The sequence below is a fragment of the Giraffa tippelskirchi genome, chromosome 3 (assembly GCF_054371585.1).
Source record: "Giraffa tippelskirchi isolate mGirTip1 chromosome 3, T2T-mGirTip1v1.2.pri, whole genome shotgun sequence".
NCBI lineage: Eukaryota > Metazoa > Chordata > Mammalia > Artiodactyla > Giraffidae > Giraffa > Giraffa tippelskirchi.
In genome coordinates this window covers 77,091,243-77,108,033 of record NC_137277.1, presented here as the reverse complement: position 1 = coordinate 77,108,033, position 16,791 = coordinate 77,091,243, and the positions used below count along the sequence as shown (strand labels likewise).

At 35.8% G+C, this 16,791-nt stretch overlaps 1 protein-coding gene across 11 annotated transcripts in view; it reads left to right on the top strand.

The window, feature by feature from the left end:
• The window catches only part of ITPRID2 (ITPR interacting domain containing 2), a 116,851-nt gene extending 101,995 nt beyond the window's left edge, over positions 1-14,856 (top strand). For 4 of the 11 annotated variants that reach the window (XM_081581013.1, XM_081581010.1, XM_081581014.1 and 1 more), the window contains 7 exons: positions 704-781; positions 860-987; positions 1,389-1,539; positions 2,643-2,708; positions 3,378-3,842; positions 12,999-13,115; positions 13,703-14,856. In XM_081581013.1, the coding sequence (XP_081437139.1) occupies positions 704-781; positions 860-987; positions 1,389-1,539; positions 2,643-2,708; positions 3,378-3,842; positions 12,999-13,103 (993 nt within the window). In that variant the 3' untranslated portion in view covers positions 13,104-13,115; positions 13,703-14,856. Of the gene's footprint in view, positions 1-685; positions 782-859; positions 988-1,388; positions 1,540-2,642; positions 2,709-3,377; positions 3,843-12,998; positions 13,116-13,702 lie in introns of all 11 variants that reach the window. The other 7 variants (XM_081581019.1, XM_081581020.1, XM_081581017.1 and 4 more) reach the window with 3 other exon arrangements.
• The last annotated feature ends 1,935 nt before the right edge of the window (positions 14,857-16,791 follow it).

Sequence of the window (16,791 nt, the reverse complement as noted above, 5' to 3'; positions counted from 1 at the left end):
TAACCTGAGATGGCCTGCCCTTGCCTTTCTTCACCTGACCAAGTCCTGTTTACTGTTAAGATACAGCTCAGGTGTCATCTCTGTTGAGAACATTTAACCTAATCTGGATTTTTGATTGTTTTCATCATAGCAGTCCCCACACCAACCCCAGCCAATATTATGTATATGTTTCTACTTCTGTTTTCTCCTTGTTTCTTCCACTGTGAGAATGCTTGAAGGCTGGGAATGCCTTCTATCTTCCTTTTATCTTTTTCACTACCTAAGTGATGCATAGTAGATACTCAGATATAGAATGAGTGTGGTGATTGCTTGCTACTTTGTTCAGCCAAATCATTAGTTTCTGTGATCTCAGAATGACATTTGCTATTGCTTCTATATTTCTGAGTTTTGTTTTTATTTTTCTACTTTCTCAAGGCAAGAAGGAGGTCCTGTAAGACATATTAATAGCTTTAAACTATGTGTTCCTTTGCCTCTTTCCTGTTCCAAATACACTGACTTATAACTAAAACAGATAGGAGTAGTAGGTGGTACTGGTGACTGATTTATCTGATTCCTCCTTATAACTTGAAGTGGTTTTAGGTTTTGTTTTATGCCCCAAAGAGAAACATATGTACTCCCCCAATTCTGCCTTTTTAACACCTTAGATGATGTGGAAGTAGTCACTTTAACATTGCTTTCTAATCAGACTTTCACTCTTTTGAAGTACCCTATGATGAGAGGACCTGATCTTGCTGCTGCTCCGTATAGTACTCAGAAATCATCTGTTCTACCTCTTTATGAAGTAAGTTGTTACTTAAATCTCTGTGTTACAGAATAATTTGTGTGATTTAGAAGTTAATGCTGTTATATTGCATTTTAGAATACTTTTCAGGAGCTCCAAGTAATGAGGCGGAGCCTGAATTTGTTTAGAACGCAAATGATGGATTTAGAATTGGCAATGCTACGTCAGCAAACCATGGTTTATCATCATATGACTGAGGAGGAAAGGTAAAAGTTCATATGTCTTAATGTTGACTTAAAATATTTTTCATTCTAAAAAAGCATTGTTAACTTTTTTTTTTTTTGGAAGCTAAATTTTATTTATATGGCTATGTACCCTTTATCTAGTCTGTGAACCAGTGTAAATAAAATTGGGCACAATGTTTTGCTAAGTAAACTTCTCTGTCTTCACTGGACTGAGGAAGACAGTGGTTGGAATCTGTTTCTTATTGTCTGGAATATTTGTGATGGAAGCTAGAGGAAGAAAAAGCAGTTATAATGGTTATACTTATTGCAGATGCTGTTGTGCTAATCTATAGAACTTGGTTTCAGTACCTTCCAAAAGCTTGTGAGAGTTGTGAACACTGAGTTTCCAAACTGCTTTTTTCAAACTCTGTGCCTGCTAATAGGTATGAAGTTGATCAGCTGCAGAGTTTGAGAAATTCAGTCCGAATGGAACTCCAGGACCTGGAGCTGCAGCTGGAGGAGCGCCTGCTGGGGCTGGAGGAGCAGCTCCGCCCCACGCACATGCCTTCACCCTTTCGCTCCTCGGCACTCATGGTATGCTTCCTCGGGTTGTCATAGTTTTTTCACTCAGAACTTGTTAATAATGTCCCACACAATTTAGGACAAATGCCTTAATTTAAAAACAACATATTTTAATGGCATTAGAGACATGCAGTGTTTAATGAGCCTTTCCCACAAATCAGTGGAATGTGTAAGTTGTGGTTAACTTCTTAAATATTTAGCATATTTATATATATAGATATATAGAAAAATCATAATTTAATAATAGAATAAAGAGCAATGCAAAAATTTAAGGATTTTAAAGGAAAAATGATAGGTTAGCATATGACTAATTTAGATGTTACTCATTGTATATAACTGTGAAGAACACATATATATATATTTCATGTAACCTTTCCTCCCCCCTTTCTTGCCTTTGAAAAAAAACTTTCCCTTTACACTTTTCCTTTATTTTGGATTCTTTATGTTTTTTAAGGAATCAAGTAAGATCTTTGTAAAAGCAGAAACACATGTATACAAACAAGAGAATAGAGACAAACACTATCTCTTTTTATTTTGTACCACTATTCTTACTCCTAATGTTCCTTTTCATGCAATTTGAACTTCAACAATTGTATTCTTATTTTTGCCAAAATCTTGCAGTGTTGTAGAATATATTGCTTTGAAATGTTGAAACAGTGAACTCTTTGTTAATTGAACATAACTGATTTTGTTAAAAACAAATGCATGAACATACACATTTATATGTACACATAGCAAGCAGAATAAGAATGTGTGTGTGTATATATACATATATATATGTATAGCAGAGACTAAGAATATCTTGTCGATGACTATCTCATCGACAATTTTGATCTATTTGATCTCATCAACAGTTTTGATATATTATTCTGAGAAATGTGCATTGGTGAGATCAGAGAATCAGAACATCTTCTATGCAAACTTCAGTCACAGTAAAACATTTTATAGGATCCTGTGACAGCTGAGTCTGACTTTTGTGACATAAAGGACTGCTTTAGAGCAATAATTAGCTCATTTTATTATAAAGCACTTGCAATTTGAAAAAACTACACACAGACACACACGTATATCACACACATATATATATATATATATATATTGTTTTACTTTTTCAGGGAATGTGTGGCAGTAGAAGCGCTGATAACTTGTCATGCCCTTCTCCATTGAATGTAATGGAACCAGTAAGCCTCTTTCCTTTTAACTCACTGGGGAAGGGAATGATATAATATTTCATAAACACACAGTTTTCATAATGTAGGTGAAAAAAATTTAAATACACAATTTGATAAGTTAGTTAACTTGATTAGAAGTGAGTCTGGCACTTCTGGAAGTCCGTTGCTATCTTTGGCCACTAGAAAGCCAGTTAATTGCAATAATGATTTATCTTTATGGCCTAAAGGAAATAATGCATCATAAAAAGTAATTTATATTTCAGAAAATGTGCTTTCACAGTCTGATTCCAGGTTCTTTAGGTAATTGGATCTTTAAGATGACTACATTTTGAACAAAGATTGATTTTTATTGTATTTTAAATGAATTAGTTCATTTGAGGGCATTATGAGTTTTTTTTACTGGTTACTTTTCTTTGTAAGTAATTTGGACACTCATGTGGAACCAAGTAAAATTTCATCCAGCTATAACCTAGTTAAACATTTTATGGCTTGATCTCACTGTGAATTTGAATTTTTCTTGCTGTTTTTGCAAATGAAATTGAGTAGTACCTAAATGAGTGCATTCGAATCATGTCTCTACAAGTTAAATGATTTGGGGCAGCGTCGAGGATATTAATCTTCTTTTACCTACCAATCTTAATTTAAAGAGAGAAGAATTACAGTTTTTCTAATCTCTAGGTCACTGAACTGATGCGGGAACAGTCATACCTAAAGTCTGAATTGGGCCTGGGCCATGGAGAAATGGGATTTGAAATTCCTCCTGGAGAAAGCTCAGAATCTGTTTTTTCCCAAGCAACATCAGAGTCATCTTCTGTATGTTCTGGTCCCTCTCACGCCAGTAGAAGAACTGGAGTACCTCCTATTGACTCAGTGGGCAAACCCAAAACCCATCTGGCACCAAGCAAGAAATTATTCCGAGCGTCAGTGGCCCTAACACCAACTGCTCCTTCTAGAACAGGCTCTGTGCAGACACCTCCGGATGTGGAAAGTTCTGAGGAAGCTGGAGCAACTGAAGAAATCTCAGAAGCTGTAGGACCTAAATCTGAAGTGGAGGAAGAACATGGAAAAGTCTCATTATTGCCAGCTGCTGAGGAAGTGCATAAAAATGTGGAGCAAGATGAGTTACAGCAAGTCATAAGGGAGGTGAGTAAAATCTATGCTTAATTAATTTATTTGGAATAGGTTTTATTTTAACATTAATGATTTATAAGATACTCCTTTGATTCACTGTATTCAGTAATTTTCCCATTGATCCAGCTCATGTCTATTATGTTTGTAATGCTGTTTCTGCAAATTTCATACTCCCATGTGAAATAATTGTGATTCTCTGTATTCACTCTGGTAAAGAAGGTATGTGTAGGTTTCGAAATAGGTGAACATGTGACAAGGACTTTAGACCTCTATTGCCACCTTTGTAAAATTAAGGATTATAATTTAGATCTCTCCCAAGATTAAAATCTGCCATTTTATAATGTCAATTGAGATTTTAAGGAGTATGAAGAATTTAGTCTATTTGGTTTAGTGAGTAGAGAAATATAGAAATTATGTAAGTCATTCAAAGATAGAAATATATATAGAATTAAAGTTTACCCTGTGTGATTAGCAGTATGCAGACCTGAAACATTTAACAATAGTTCTAGGTTACTGAAAGGACTGTAGAAACTTAGGAAGACTAGTAATCAAAGGCAAAATATTTGAGAAATTAGTAAAATAGTTGCTTTTGGCACCAGGATCAGATAGTAAGGAATAGTATGGCTATCATTTAAAAAAGGAGACGGCTATACATATTTATGTATGTCTTTTTTTTTCCTTTTCTCAACTCACATTGTGTCTTTGGATGCAAAATTCAGTAGAGTGCATAAGATAAAAATTACACGTGTTGAATTTATTTTTTTCATTCTGTTCCCTGTCTTAAGAGTTAACTCTGAGGAAGAACCGTAATTATTCATAGTTCTTTCCAACTGGGATACTAAAATCCATGATAAAAAGGATCATTCATTCTTTCCATTAGTAAAAAGAAGAATAGCCTACTGTGTTTTAAAAAAAAATGGTTTACAAGTGTCTTAATGAGTACCTACTCTGTAAAGGAGAAAAGAAAAATGGATGTAAGACCATGAAATCCTTAAGCCTAAACTCTAGTAGGAAAGTAAATAGAACTAACTCAGGGAACAGTTGAAAAATCATACAGAAAAGCATGTAGTATAATGTATTGAGAAGTAAGGATTTAGAAATGGAAAATATCGAAATGAACCAGAGAAATAAGAGTCAGTGGCTCCCTCTTTTTAATCTTTGTACTTCCAATAAATTCAGTAGTGTGAATCTAATACATTTTTAGAATTAATTTGTGAGTAACATTGAACAAGTTTTTAGTGGTTATAGGTCAAAAATGGTGGCAGCAATTTGAAGCAACATGCATGGACCTAGAGTTTGTCATACTGAGTGAATAAGTCAGAGAAGGAGAAATATAGGATGATATCCCTTGTATGTGGAATCTATAAAGAAATGATACAGTTGAACTTACAAACAGAAAGAGACTTGCAGACTTAGAGAACTGAACTTATGGTTGGCAGGGGGAAGGGAGAGGGAGATAGGAAGTTTGGGATGGACATGGACACATTCAGTTCAGTTCAGTCGCTCAGTCATGTCCGACTCTTTGGGACCCCATGAATTGCAGCACGCCAGGCCTCCCTTTCCATCACCAACTCCCAGAGTTTACCCAAACTCATGTCCATCGAGTCAGTGATGCCATCCAGCCATCTCATCCTCTGTCGTCCCATTCTCCTCCTGCCCCCAATCCTTCCCAGCATCAGGGTCTTTTCCAATGGGTCAACTCTTTGCATGAGTTGGCCAAAGTATTGGAATTTCAGCTTCAACATCAGTTCTTCCAATGAACACCCAGGGCTGATCTCCTTTAGGATGGACTGGTTGGATCTCCTTGCAGTCCAAGGGACTTTCAAGAGTCTTCTCCAACACCACAGTTCAAAAGCATCAATTCTTCGGTGCTCAGCTTTCTTTATAGTCCAACTCGCACATCCATATATGACCACTGGAAAAACCATAGCCTTGACTAGACGGACCTTTGTTGGCAAAGTAATTCTCTGCTTTTTAATATGCTGTCTAGGTTTGTCATAACTTTCCTTCCAAGGAATAAGCGTCTTTTAATTTCATGGCTGCAGTCACCATCTGCAGTGATTTTGGAGCCCCCCAAAATAAAGTCTGACACTATTTCCACTGTTTCCCCATCTATTTCCCATGAAGTGATGGGACCAGATGTCATGATCTTAGTTTTCTGAGTATTGAGCTTTAAGCCAACTTTTTCACTCTCCTCTCTCACTTTCATCAAGAGGCTTTTTAGTTCCTCTTTACTTTCTGCCATAAGGGTGGTGTCATCTGCATATCTGAGGTTATTGATATTTCTCCCGGCAATCTTGATTCCAGCTTGTGCTTCTTCCAGCCCAGTGTTTCTCATGATGTACTCTGCATATAAGTTAAATAAGCAGGGTGACAATATATAGCCTTGACGTACTCCGTTTCCTATTTGGAACCAGTCTGTTGTTCCATGTCCAGTTCTAACTGTTGCTTCCTGACCTGCATACAGGTTTCTCAAGAGACAGGTCAGGTGGTCTGGTATTCCCATCTCTTTCAGAATTTTCCACAGTTTATTGTGATCCACACAGATATATAGCATGGACACATTGCTATATTTAAAATGGTAACTTTATAGCACATGGAACTCTGCTCAATGTTATGTGGCAGCCTGGATGGGAGGGGAGTTTGGGGGAAAGTGGATACATGTATATATATGGCTGAGTCCCTTCACTCTTCATCTGAAATTATCACAACATTGCTAATGGGCTATACCCAGTACAAAATTAAGTTGTTTTTTTTTTTTTTTAAGAATGGTGGCAACATACCAAAATGGGTTTTTCAAATGAGCCATTGCTCCTCTGGGTCCAGAGATTAGTTCATATATGAGGTGCCATCGTTTACAGCTGCATGACAGTAGCTTGAGAAGTACCTTGAAAATCAAGTCAGTTTTGCTTTATATGACATTAATATATGCATTCCTAAAAATCATGCTATGCAGATTTGTGCAGTAAAAACTACAGAGCTCATGGGGAAAATAGTATTAGAAGCATAACATTGAAAACTTTTGTCAGTGATATATTTTCGAAAAGGTGAAAACCTAGTAAAAACAGTAACACTGTTTTGTTAAGAAATAAATGCTGCAATAGTGTGACACTGCCTTGAAAAAGACCTGAAACTTGCTTCTGGAATTGGATTTTGGAAGGGCTGCAAAATAAGTTACTTGTGGGTTACTGTGAAGTGGTGGAGGCGGGTGATAATGAAATCCAACAGAAATTGTAATGCCAGATGCAGATAGGTGTGCTTCATAACACAGTGAACTAAGAAATACGGTAGCTGTTAATGTATGTACATGTTGGGTACTCTGTTCCTAGGTTCAGCTGACATTCAGACAAATTAACACTTACAAACCAAGCATTCTGTCAATAGCAGAAGACACTGCATGTATGTAATTTCTTTTCATGACATGAATTACCAACTTGAAATTTAAAAGATCTTAATTCTATAAATTTATTTGTCCTATTAATGTAATTATTTTCTAGATTGGTTGTGTCTGGCTAATATTTAGCAGGCTCTATACATCTACCTTGCTCAGTTAGTTAGGTGTGACTGATGGTGTTTCACGTCAAAGATCAATTTTTTAGTAGAACTAAGTAATTATTTTTCTCCACAACGTATTTGTTAACTGAGGAAATCAGTTTTAAGGTACTCCCCATCTACCTTGACACAAAATATGGTATTTTTGTTCCCTTTAGATTACTTTGGTTTGAAAAATTTCCTTGGAAACTGGACTTTATATACTCATTTGGCACAAATACTCTCTTAATGAACACTTGAGTCCTCATGTTTAATGTTGTTAATGGATGGCCTGATATGTGCTGTAAGTGATGTCCTGATAGCTCAGTTGATAAAGAATCCGCCTGCAATGCAGTAGACCCTGGTTCAATTCCTGGGTTAGGAAGATCCGCTGGAGAAGGGGTAGGCTACCAACTCCAGTATTCTTGGGCTTCCCTTGCGCCTGCAATGCAGGAGACCTGGGTTCAGTCCTTAGGTTGGGAAGATCCCCTGGAGAAGGGAATGGCTACCCACTCCAATATTCTGGCCTGGAGAATTCCATGGATAGTCTATGGGGTTGCAAAGAGTCAGACAAGACTGAGCGACTTTCACTTTCACTTTCAAAGCATCCCTAAACCAGAACACTGATTTTTTTGGGCTGGTAGAACTTAGCATATATAGAAAACTTGGTTGTTCCTATCATACTGTGGTGGTGCTAGAGAATTACTTAAATATTTATAAGAACCTCCCTATTAAATATGAGAGATTTTATAATTTGAAGGACTGACATGTGAGACAAATGTTTGAAGAATTTTTCAGAATTTGTTACTGTTAATTAGAAACTTCCTGATTCAGAATTTGACATAGTTTGGAGGAACTTTAGCTTAACACTGACCCTTTTAACTGTCTCCAAAGAAGAGCTTACCAAGCAAATTGTATAGTAGATCAAACAGGGCATAAGAGGAACACTGATGTCCTTAAAAAAATAAGCTCTTTTGAAGCACTTTAAAAGCATATGTTAATGGATAAATTAGTCTAATGTCATCTATAATTTAAAAAATCATTTGGGTTATTATCATTTTAGCTCAGTTACAATGGTGTTCTGTTAAACTTTGCAAAATATTTAAAATTCATATTAGTCTTGATTCTGTTCATTTAAAATTGGTAATCTTTTTCCTTAAATATAATGGTACTGAATTCTAGTTTTTTTAAACTCTTATTGTATCAGCTACCAAGAAAAACAGAATCGTCTTCCCAGCAAATTCTGGGTCCCTAACCCCATTAACAAAGCCATTATTCAGGAAGGGAAGATTTAAGCTTGGGTTGAACAGTTTTGCAGGTGAGGATTAAGCATGTTTGGCAAACACTTTTAGGGAAGTTTTCTTATTGCTCTCATGGGTGCATGAAAACAATGATGTCTATCAGGCCTTTGTTTCCATTATTTCACTGTATGTGAAGTTTTTTAAAAGAATGCTTTCATTACTTATAATACTGATACAGTAGAATTCTTTTGAAAGAGAACACTGAAAGAAAAAGTAAGTAAAAAGATTACTTAAGAGAATAAATGAGCATGTGTCCACAGAAGCAAACTGAACAGAATTAAATGTCAGAATATAAAGATAGATCGCTCTGTGTAGAGTTTTCTTCTTTGTTCATTGAAGTTCCTAGGTTTGGTCCATGCCTCTGAGTAACTTTATTTCATCTGGCACACTTTTATGTGTATTTTGGTAAATACACGGCTTGCCTGTGTTACTACAATTCTATTAGTGATCACTGTAATAACGGCTGCCGCATAGGAGGCACTCAGTAGAGGCTAATAAATGGATGTGTTGTCCCACACTTTAGGCTTGCTGTCATCTTGTTAATATGCCAATGTGCCTTCCTTCCTTGATCTCAAGTAGTCTGTCTTCAGCAGATATTACTTTTTGGAAGTTATAAAATGGACTTCACCATCCATTCCACTGATTTTCTCACTATCTATCCTTCCCCACCTCTGTAACATGGGAGACTTTGAAACTAATTTATTTGTTTATACATTTATTACTTCAATAAATTATCAAAGGCATTTTGGCATTTTCCAGTGCTTATATGTAGTCTTTTGTTTTTCACTTTCTGTTCTTTTTTGTGTATGATACTCTCTTTCACTCCCTCATTGATGGCATTTATTCAGACATTCATTGAGCACCTAACTGTGTGCCAGAATACACTGATAAATTTCCATTTGAGTGCACCCTTCCTATTCTGACTCCCTTCTGCTCCCTCTCTTAAAGTGCTCTTGCTACTGTTTTCATGCTCACTGTTGTCTGCAATTGGCCTTCCTTTTTCATTACTATGTTAAAATTTGCTATTCTCTGATAACTTTTCCCTCTTCTATCCCATATGAGTCTCTCATTTTTTATTCTGTTCTTACGCCATTAATTAGTTAACAGCTTTTCCTTTTTAATATTTTATGAAATATTTGTTCTGAGCCCAACTAGATAATAACATCCTTGGTAGAGACTTTTTTATGTTTTACTACAGTAATAGTCTGTACCCATCCCCACCCCCCAAATGTTGGCACACTTTTTTGGTTTGTATATAATACTTTTGGGCTAGTTTGGTTTTGAATGATGAAGAATGAAAAAAATTTTTGAATGAAGTATGATGAGATGTGCATTGGACAGCAGGATTGAAAGACTGTAATAACGGCTGCCGCATAGGAGGCACTCAGTAGAGGCTAATAAATGGATGTGTTGTCCCACACTTTAGGCTTGCTGTCATCTTGTTAATATGCCAATGTGCCTTCCTTCCTTGATCTCAAGTAGTCTGTCTTCAGCAGATATTACTTTTTGGAAGTTATAAAATGGACTTCACCATCCATTCCACTGATTTTCTCACTATCTATCCTTGTTTTTTGTAAATATGGGTTTACAGAGGATCTCATTTAACACACTGCATTTGTACTTGATGCTGTGGCAAAGAAATTCTGGTATCATATTTGTATCCAATATACATTTGTTTAAAAAACGAATCTGAAGTACTATGAACTTAACAGACCTTTGATGTTTAAAGTTTAGAGACACTGGTAGAAGGTAAAATGAGAAGATTTTATTTATTTAAATATGTTTCAGTACAGATAGTTGGTAGTTAAGGAGCATTTGTTTCTCTGAATATTTATGTATAAATATATATATATTGTGTAACATATATATTGCATGACATTATTACAGAGCCATATTTGGAAAGGCTTCCATTGAAATGTGTTCAGGATGTACTTAGGAACATTTTAGGAAAGAGATCAGGCTGACAGGAAACTGGAAATGTAGAATTTTTAAAAGCTGGTTGAGTGTGTCTTAAGTGCTAATTTAGGAAGGCATTATCAGTTTATTTGAGGAAACACACATTTAAAGCCTTCACTAAGGGCTACTCAGAGGTGATGCACTGGGCTTCCCAGGTGGCTTAGTGGTAAAGAATCTGTGGCCAATGCAGGACATGCAGGAGCTGTGGGTTTGATCCCTGGGTCCAGAGGATCCCTTGGAGGAGGAAATGGCAACCCACCCAAGTATTCTTCCCTGGAAAATCCCATAGATAGAGGAGATTTGTGGGCTGCATTCCATGGGGTCACAAATCACAGAGAAAAAGACGGAGGTGTGCATGTGTAGTGTTTAGGCATCTGGAGAAGAAAATCTTGAGGGAATTGTCATCGCCTGTAGATCTGTTTGCATTTTCCAACAATAAAATGACATGTAAATCGTCATCCAACGCAAAATTTTCAGACAGGTGACAAACATACCATACAACTAAATATTGACTTATTTAGAGTTTATGGTTGTTTTGATGGTGGTGTTCAGTCACTCAGTCGTGTCCGACTCTTTCCTACCACATGGACTGCAGCATGCCAGGCTTCCCTGTCCTTCACCATCTCCTGGAGCTTGCTCAAACTCATGTCTATTGAGTCCATGATGCCATGCAACCATCTCATCCTCTGTCCTCCCCTTCTACTCCTACCTTCAGTCTTTCCCAGCATCAGGGTCTTTTCTAATGAGTCAGCTCTTTGCATCAGGTGGCCAAAGTATTGGAGCTTCAGCTTCAGCATCAGTCCTTCCAATGAATATTTAGAGTTGATTTCCTTTAGGATTGACTGTTTGATCTCCTTTCTGTCCACGGGACTCCCAAGAATCTTCTCCAACACCACAGTTCAAAAGCATCAATTCTTCCGTGCTTAGCCTCCTTTATGGTCCAACTCTCACATCCATTCGTGACTACTGGAAAAACCATAGCTTTGACTAGACAGACCTTATGGCTGTTCGGAGGATTTTTTTTCATGTTTTAAACTATATTATACTAAATGAACATTTATTCTTTCCACTTAAAATGTATATGTTAGGTTAGAATAATATGTAACTTCTTTAGATACTTTGCTTTCAGTTAGTATAAATAGGGAATACACTTGTATATTTACTTTGTCACTAATGTGTTTTTTTAACAATGAGAACACTTGAGTATCCTGCTGATTACCAAGAGATTGTTGTTGTTGTTCAGTCACTAAGTCATGTCTCTTTGCCACCCCATGGGCTGCAGCACACCAGGATTTCCTGTCCTTCAGTATCTCCCAGAGCTTGCTCAAACTCATGTCCATTGAGTCAGTGATGCCAGCGAACCATCTCATCCTCTGTTTGCCCCTTTCTCCTCCTGCCCTCAATCTTTCCCATCATCAAGGTCTTTTCCAATGTGTTGGCTCTTTGCATCAGGTGACCAAAGTTGTGGAGCTTCAGCATCAATCCTTCCAATGAATATTTAGGATTGATTTCCTTTAGGATTGACTTGTTTAATCTCCTTTCTGTGCAAGGGACTCTCAGGAGTCTTCTCCAGCACCACAGTTTGAAAACATCATTTTTTTCAGCACTCAGCCTTCTTTATGGTCCAATTCTCACATCCATACATGACTACTGGAAAAACCATAGCTTTGGATTATATGGACCTTTGTTGGCAAAGTGATGTCTCTGCTTTTTAATATGCTATCTTAAGTTTGTTATAGCTTTTCTTCCAAGGAGTAAGCATCTTTTAATTTCATGGCTACATTTACCATCTGCAGTGATTTTGGAGTCCAAGAAAATTTAGTCTGTCATTGTTTCCAATATTTCCCCATCTGTTTGCCTTGAAGTGATGGGACCAGATGCCATGATCTTAGTTTTTTGAATGTTGAGTTTTAAGCCAGCTTTATTACTCTCCTCTTTCACTTTCATCAAGAGGCTCTTTAGTAGTCCCTCTTTGCTTTCTGCCATTAGGTAGATAGACATTAATTTTAAAAAAAAAACATAAAAGTGAATGTAATATTTAATCAGTTCTTTCAGGTTATTTTGTGTCATAGGGTAAATTATCTATGAAGGTTTAACATTTGTTAATGCTCTCAACTTGAGAATTGTGATATTTTGTAATGGAGTTATTTGAATTATGCTAGACAAGATCTCAGAACATGATCTGAGTTTGAGGATAGATGGATATGATTCCCTGCTCGCTCTCCGTATTTCATGAAGGATTTACATGAAGGTTTAGTTTTCTCTGTAGTTTAGCTGACTGTAGAAATTAAATGTCATTTACTTGTTTTTTTCTGATAACAGAATAAAATGGATTATAGTGATACTGTTAAATTCTCATTTTCTTCTTTTTCCATTCTAGATTAAAGAGTCTATTGTTGGGGAAATCAGAAGGGAAATTGTAAGTGGACTTCTGGCAGCAGTATCTTCAAGTAAAGGATCCAATTCTAAGCAAAATAGTCACTAATGGAATTTATAGGTAAATTTTTCTGAATTTCTTTGTTTAGCTAAATGTAACTTAGTACTTAGTTTTTAATGCTTTTTCTTAGTATATAGGTCTGTTTCCCTAGCTAAATTTTTATTTTTAGGAAGTATGTGAAGTTATTTTACAATGTGAAAACCTTTTGTAACCTCATTTGAAGTGTAAGAAAGTCAAATCTCATAATCTCAAACCTCCAAGTGATATTGATATTTTATCATTTTATTGAAATTTCATTATAGTAAATAAATTCTGGAATTGGGGAAATTGGGACCTTCAAACCTGAATTTTGATAGAACTGCCCTGGTTATAATATTACTTCAAATGAATCAAGATTTCAAGCATGCTTGCATACCAAGTTGCTTCAGTCGTGTCCAAGATTTCAAGACTTAATCATAAATTTTTAGTATCTTTTGTTTTTTTTTTAAAAAAAATCTCATAGGTCTCATTGTACATAGTACATTAGGTCTCATATCTAATCATGTCATAATAGATAACGGAGGATCTTTATCCTCATCTGTCCTTTTAAAGACTTTTCAGTAATAATTGAAAAATGCGTAGTGTTTACTTTTCTTTCTGTTTTTAAGGTTGGCATGGGTCCTCTTAGCTGTGTGATACTGGAGTTATCAATGATATACACTGGTGGAGGTGTCATTTGTGCTTCAGAAGATACTTGCTGCTGAGCTGGGCTACTGTATACAATGTTTATTTCTTCTGTGCATATCTTTTCAAAAAACATAGAAACGTAGGCACTTTGCTGACTTTATTTCTTTTCTAAACTATCAAAACTAGCCATTTGAAAAGCCTAATATTTATTTGTATGTCAGTATTTTCCAGTTGATTTCCTAGGTAGAATTAATTTTAAAACTTGAAAACTTCCATACTTAACCAACTTATAAATAACATATTTCTTCAGACTAGCTTCTTAAAACACTGACCTCTATGAGGTATTTACTGTGCAATAACTGATTCATTTTTTGAGAGCTTGAAACAACCAATGATACTCCCTCCACTGCTGTTAATTAGTGTCACTTCCAAGAAGAAAAATTATCCTGTTGTAAAAACTGCTTTTAATTCTTGAGGAGGTTACTAATAGCAGTAGGATAGAATTTATGTTACCTAAAACTACTTAATGTTCTTACACTGTAAGCATTGTTATTTTACCCAAGACAATTGTAATTTTATTGTAGCTTATGTAGTTTGGGGATTTTTGTTTGTTTTTTTGGAAACATGTCTTATGTTAAACACTATGTACTTTTTGCATTGTCCAGACTTCTTTATTATAAGGACATGTTTCTTCTTTTAGGCTAAATAGTAGAGTATTGCCAAAATAATGGGGCCTGTGACTTGAATGGATAGAAATGAATAAGCTGGTTTTGTTTTTTCAAAATGGAAGTAATTTAGATTTTTGTTTTCTCATAAACAAATTTTAATTCATTCTTAACCAGTGAGAATTGTTTGTATTATGGAGAAAAAAAAAGGAAGGTAGTTTCCTATTTGGTTTTATATATATTAAATAAATGTGTAAAGTAACAACCAGATGTTATTAGAATTATTCTTTAGCATTTATAATTTTCAACTGCTATTATATTTCTTTGTGTGAAATTTTAATCAAAAGTGGTTAAGAGGTTAACAATATACTTTGAAAGAATATCTAAAAGGTTTTTTAAATGTTTGAATTATCACATCACACAAAGGCTGATTTCTAAAAAAAAATTAATAAAGTATTTATTTTGCCTAACATGTTTTTAGTGATTTATTTTCTTGAACCACAACATGAAGAATCTGTATTAGATTTGATAAGTAACAAGATCTAAAAGAATTAGAGCATATAATCTAATAGGCTAAAATTCTCTTTTCCTGAAAAGGCGTCTTACGGTGCTTTCAAAAGTGTGGTTAAGACTGGACCACCATGGAGAAGGAATGCACACTGATGCCTCTTGGTCTCATCTAGTTCTGTAGTCTTAATTATTACCATCTGAGTCAGAAATTTTCTTTAAACTGTACTGTTAAGTTACAAAGAACAGACATTAAAATATTACTTTATTCTCTGGCCAAATTCAGTCAAATTCTCAGTCAAATTCAGCAATTTGACTACCTGATTCTAATAATAGTAATGATACATATAAACCAAACACTGATATTAATACTAATACAGATAACAATGATTTTTAACTAATCAGCTTTATAGCCACTTAGAGTTCTTTTCTGACTATACAAGAACCCAAAATTTGATAATCAGTATTAAACAGCCTGAGTCAATGGGCAAATCCCTTACAAAGTTTGCCTGTAAAATAAAATGAACTTAAGTACTATCAGAGGTTCATGTTTACTCATATTTTAAAGCTTTATGTACTCAAACATTTGAAAGCTACTATATTCAAGCCACCATGCTAGCTGCCGAAATGAATGAGAGGGGATCTGAATGGAAGAACAGGGCACATTTTTTTGCTGAATGGGTAAGTTTATAAGTGCCAAATAAAAAATAGGAAAATCATGAAAAGAATTTACAAGAGTGGAGCCTGGGATGGTTGGAGATGTAAGTCTTTACCAAGAAGACTTAGTTTCAGTAAAGGCTTAAAGAATGGGAAATGGAAAGGATGGAGTTTAAGTAATTAAGAATATTTTAGTTCTTGTTGTTCAGTTGCTTAGTCATGTCTGTTTGTGACCTTATGGACTGCAACAGGCCAGGCTCACCTGTCCTTCACTATCTCCCAGAGTTTGCTCAAATTCATGTCTATTGAATTGGTGATGCTATCTTAACCATCTCATCCTCTGCTGCCCCCTTCTCCTCCTGCCTTCAATCTTTCCCAGATCAGGGTCTTTTCTAATGAGTCAGCTCTTCCCATGAGGTAGCCAAAGTATTGGAGCTTCAGCTTCAGCATCAGTCCTTGCAATGAAATATTCAGCATTGATTTCTTTTAGGATTGACTGGTTTGATCTTGCTGTCCAAGGGACTCTTCAAGGGTCCAAGAATTCGAAAGCATCAATTTTTCGGTGCTCAGTCTTCTTTATGGTTCAACTCTCACATCTGTACAGGACTACTGGAAAATCCATAACTGTGACTCTATGGACCTTTGTTGCCAAAGTGATGTCTCTGGTTTTTAATACGCTATCTAGGTTTGTTATAGCTTTCCTACCAAGGAGCAAGCATCTTCTAATTTTGTGGCTACAGTCACTGTTCACAGTGATTTTGGACCCCAAGAAAACAAAATCTGTCACTGCTTCTACTTTTCCCCTTCTATTTGCCATAAAGTGATGGGACAAGATGCCATGATCTTAGTTTTCTGAATGTTGAGTTTTAAACCAGCTTTTTCACTCTCCTCTTTGATCCTCATCAAGAGGCTCTTTAGTTCCTCTTTTTGTCATTAGAGTGGTGTCATCGGCATATCTAAGGCTGTTATATTTCTCCTGCCAATCTCAATTCCAGCTTGTGATTCATCCAGCCAAGCATTTTGCATGATACACTCTGCATACAAGTTAGACAATCAGAGTGACAATACACAGCCTTGACATACTCCTTTCCCAATTTTAAACCAGTCCATTGTTCCATGCCTGTTTCTAACTGTTGCTTCTTGACTTGCATATAGGTTTCTTAGGAGATAAGTAAGGTGGTCTGGTGTTCCCATCTCTAAGAATTTAACACAGTTTGTTCTGATCCACACAGTCAAAGCCT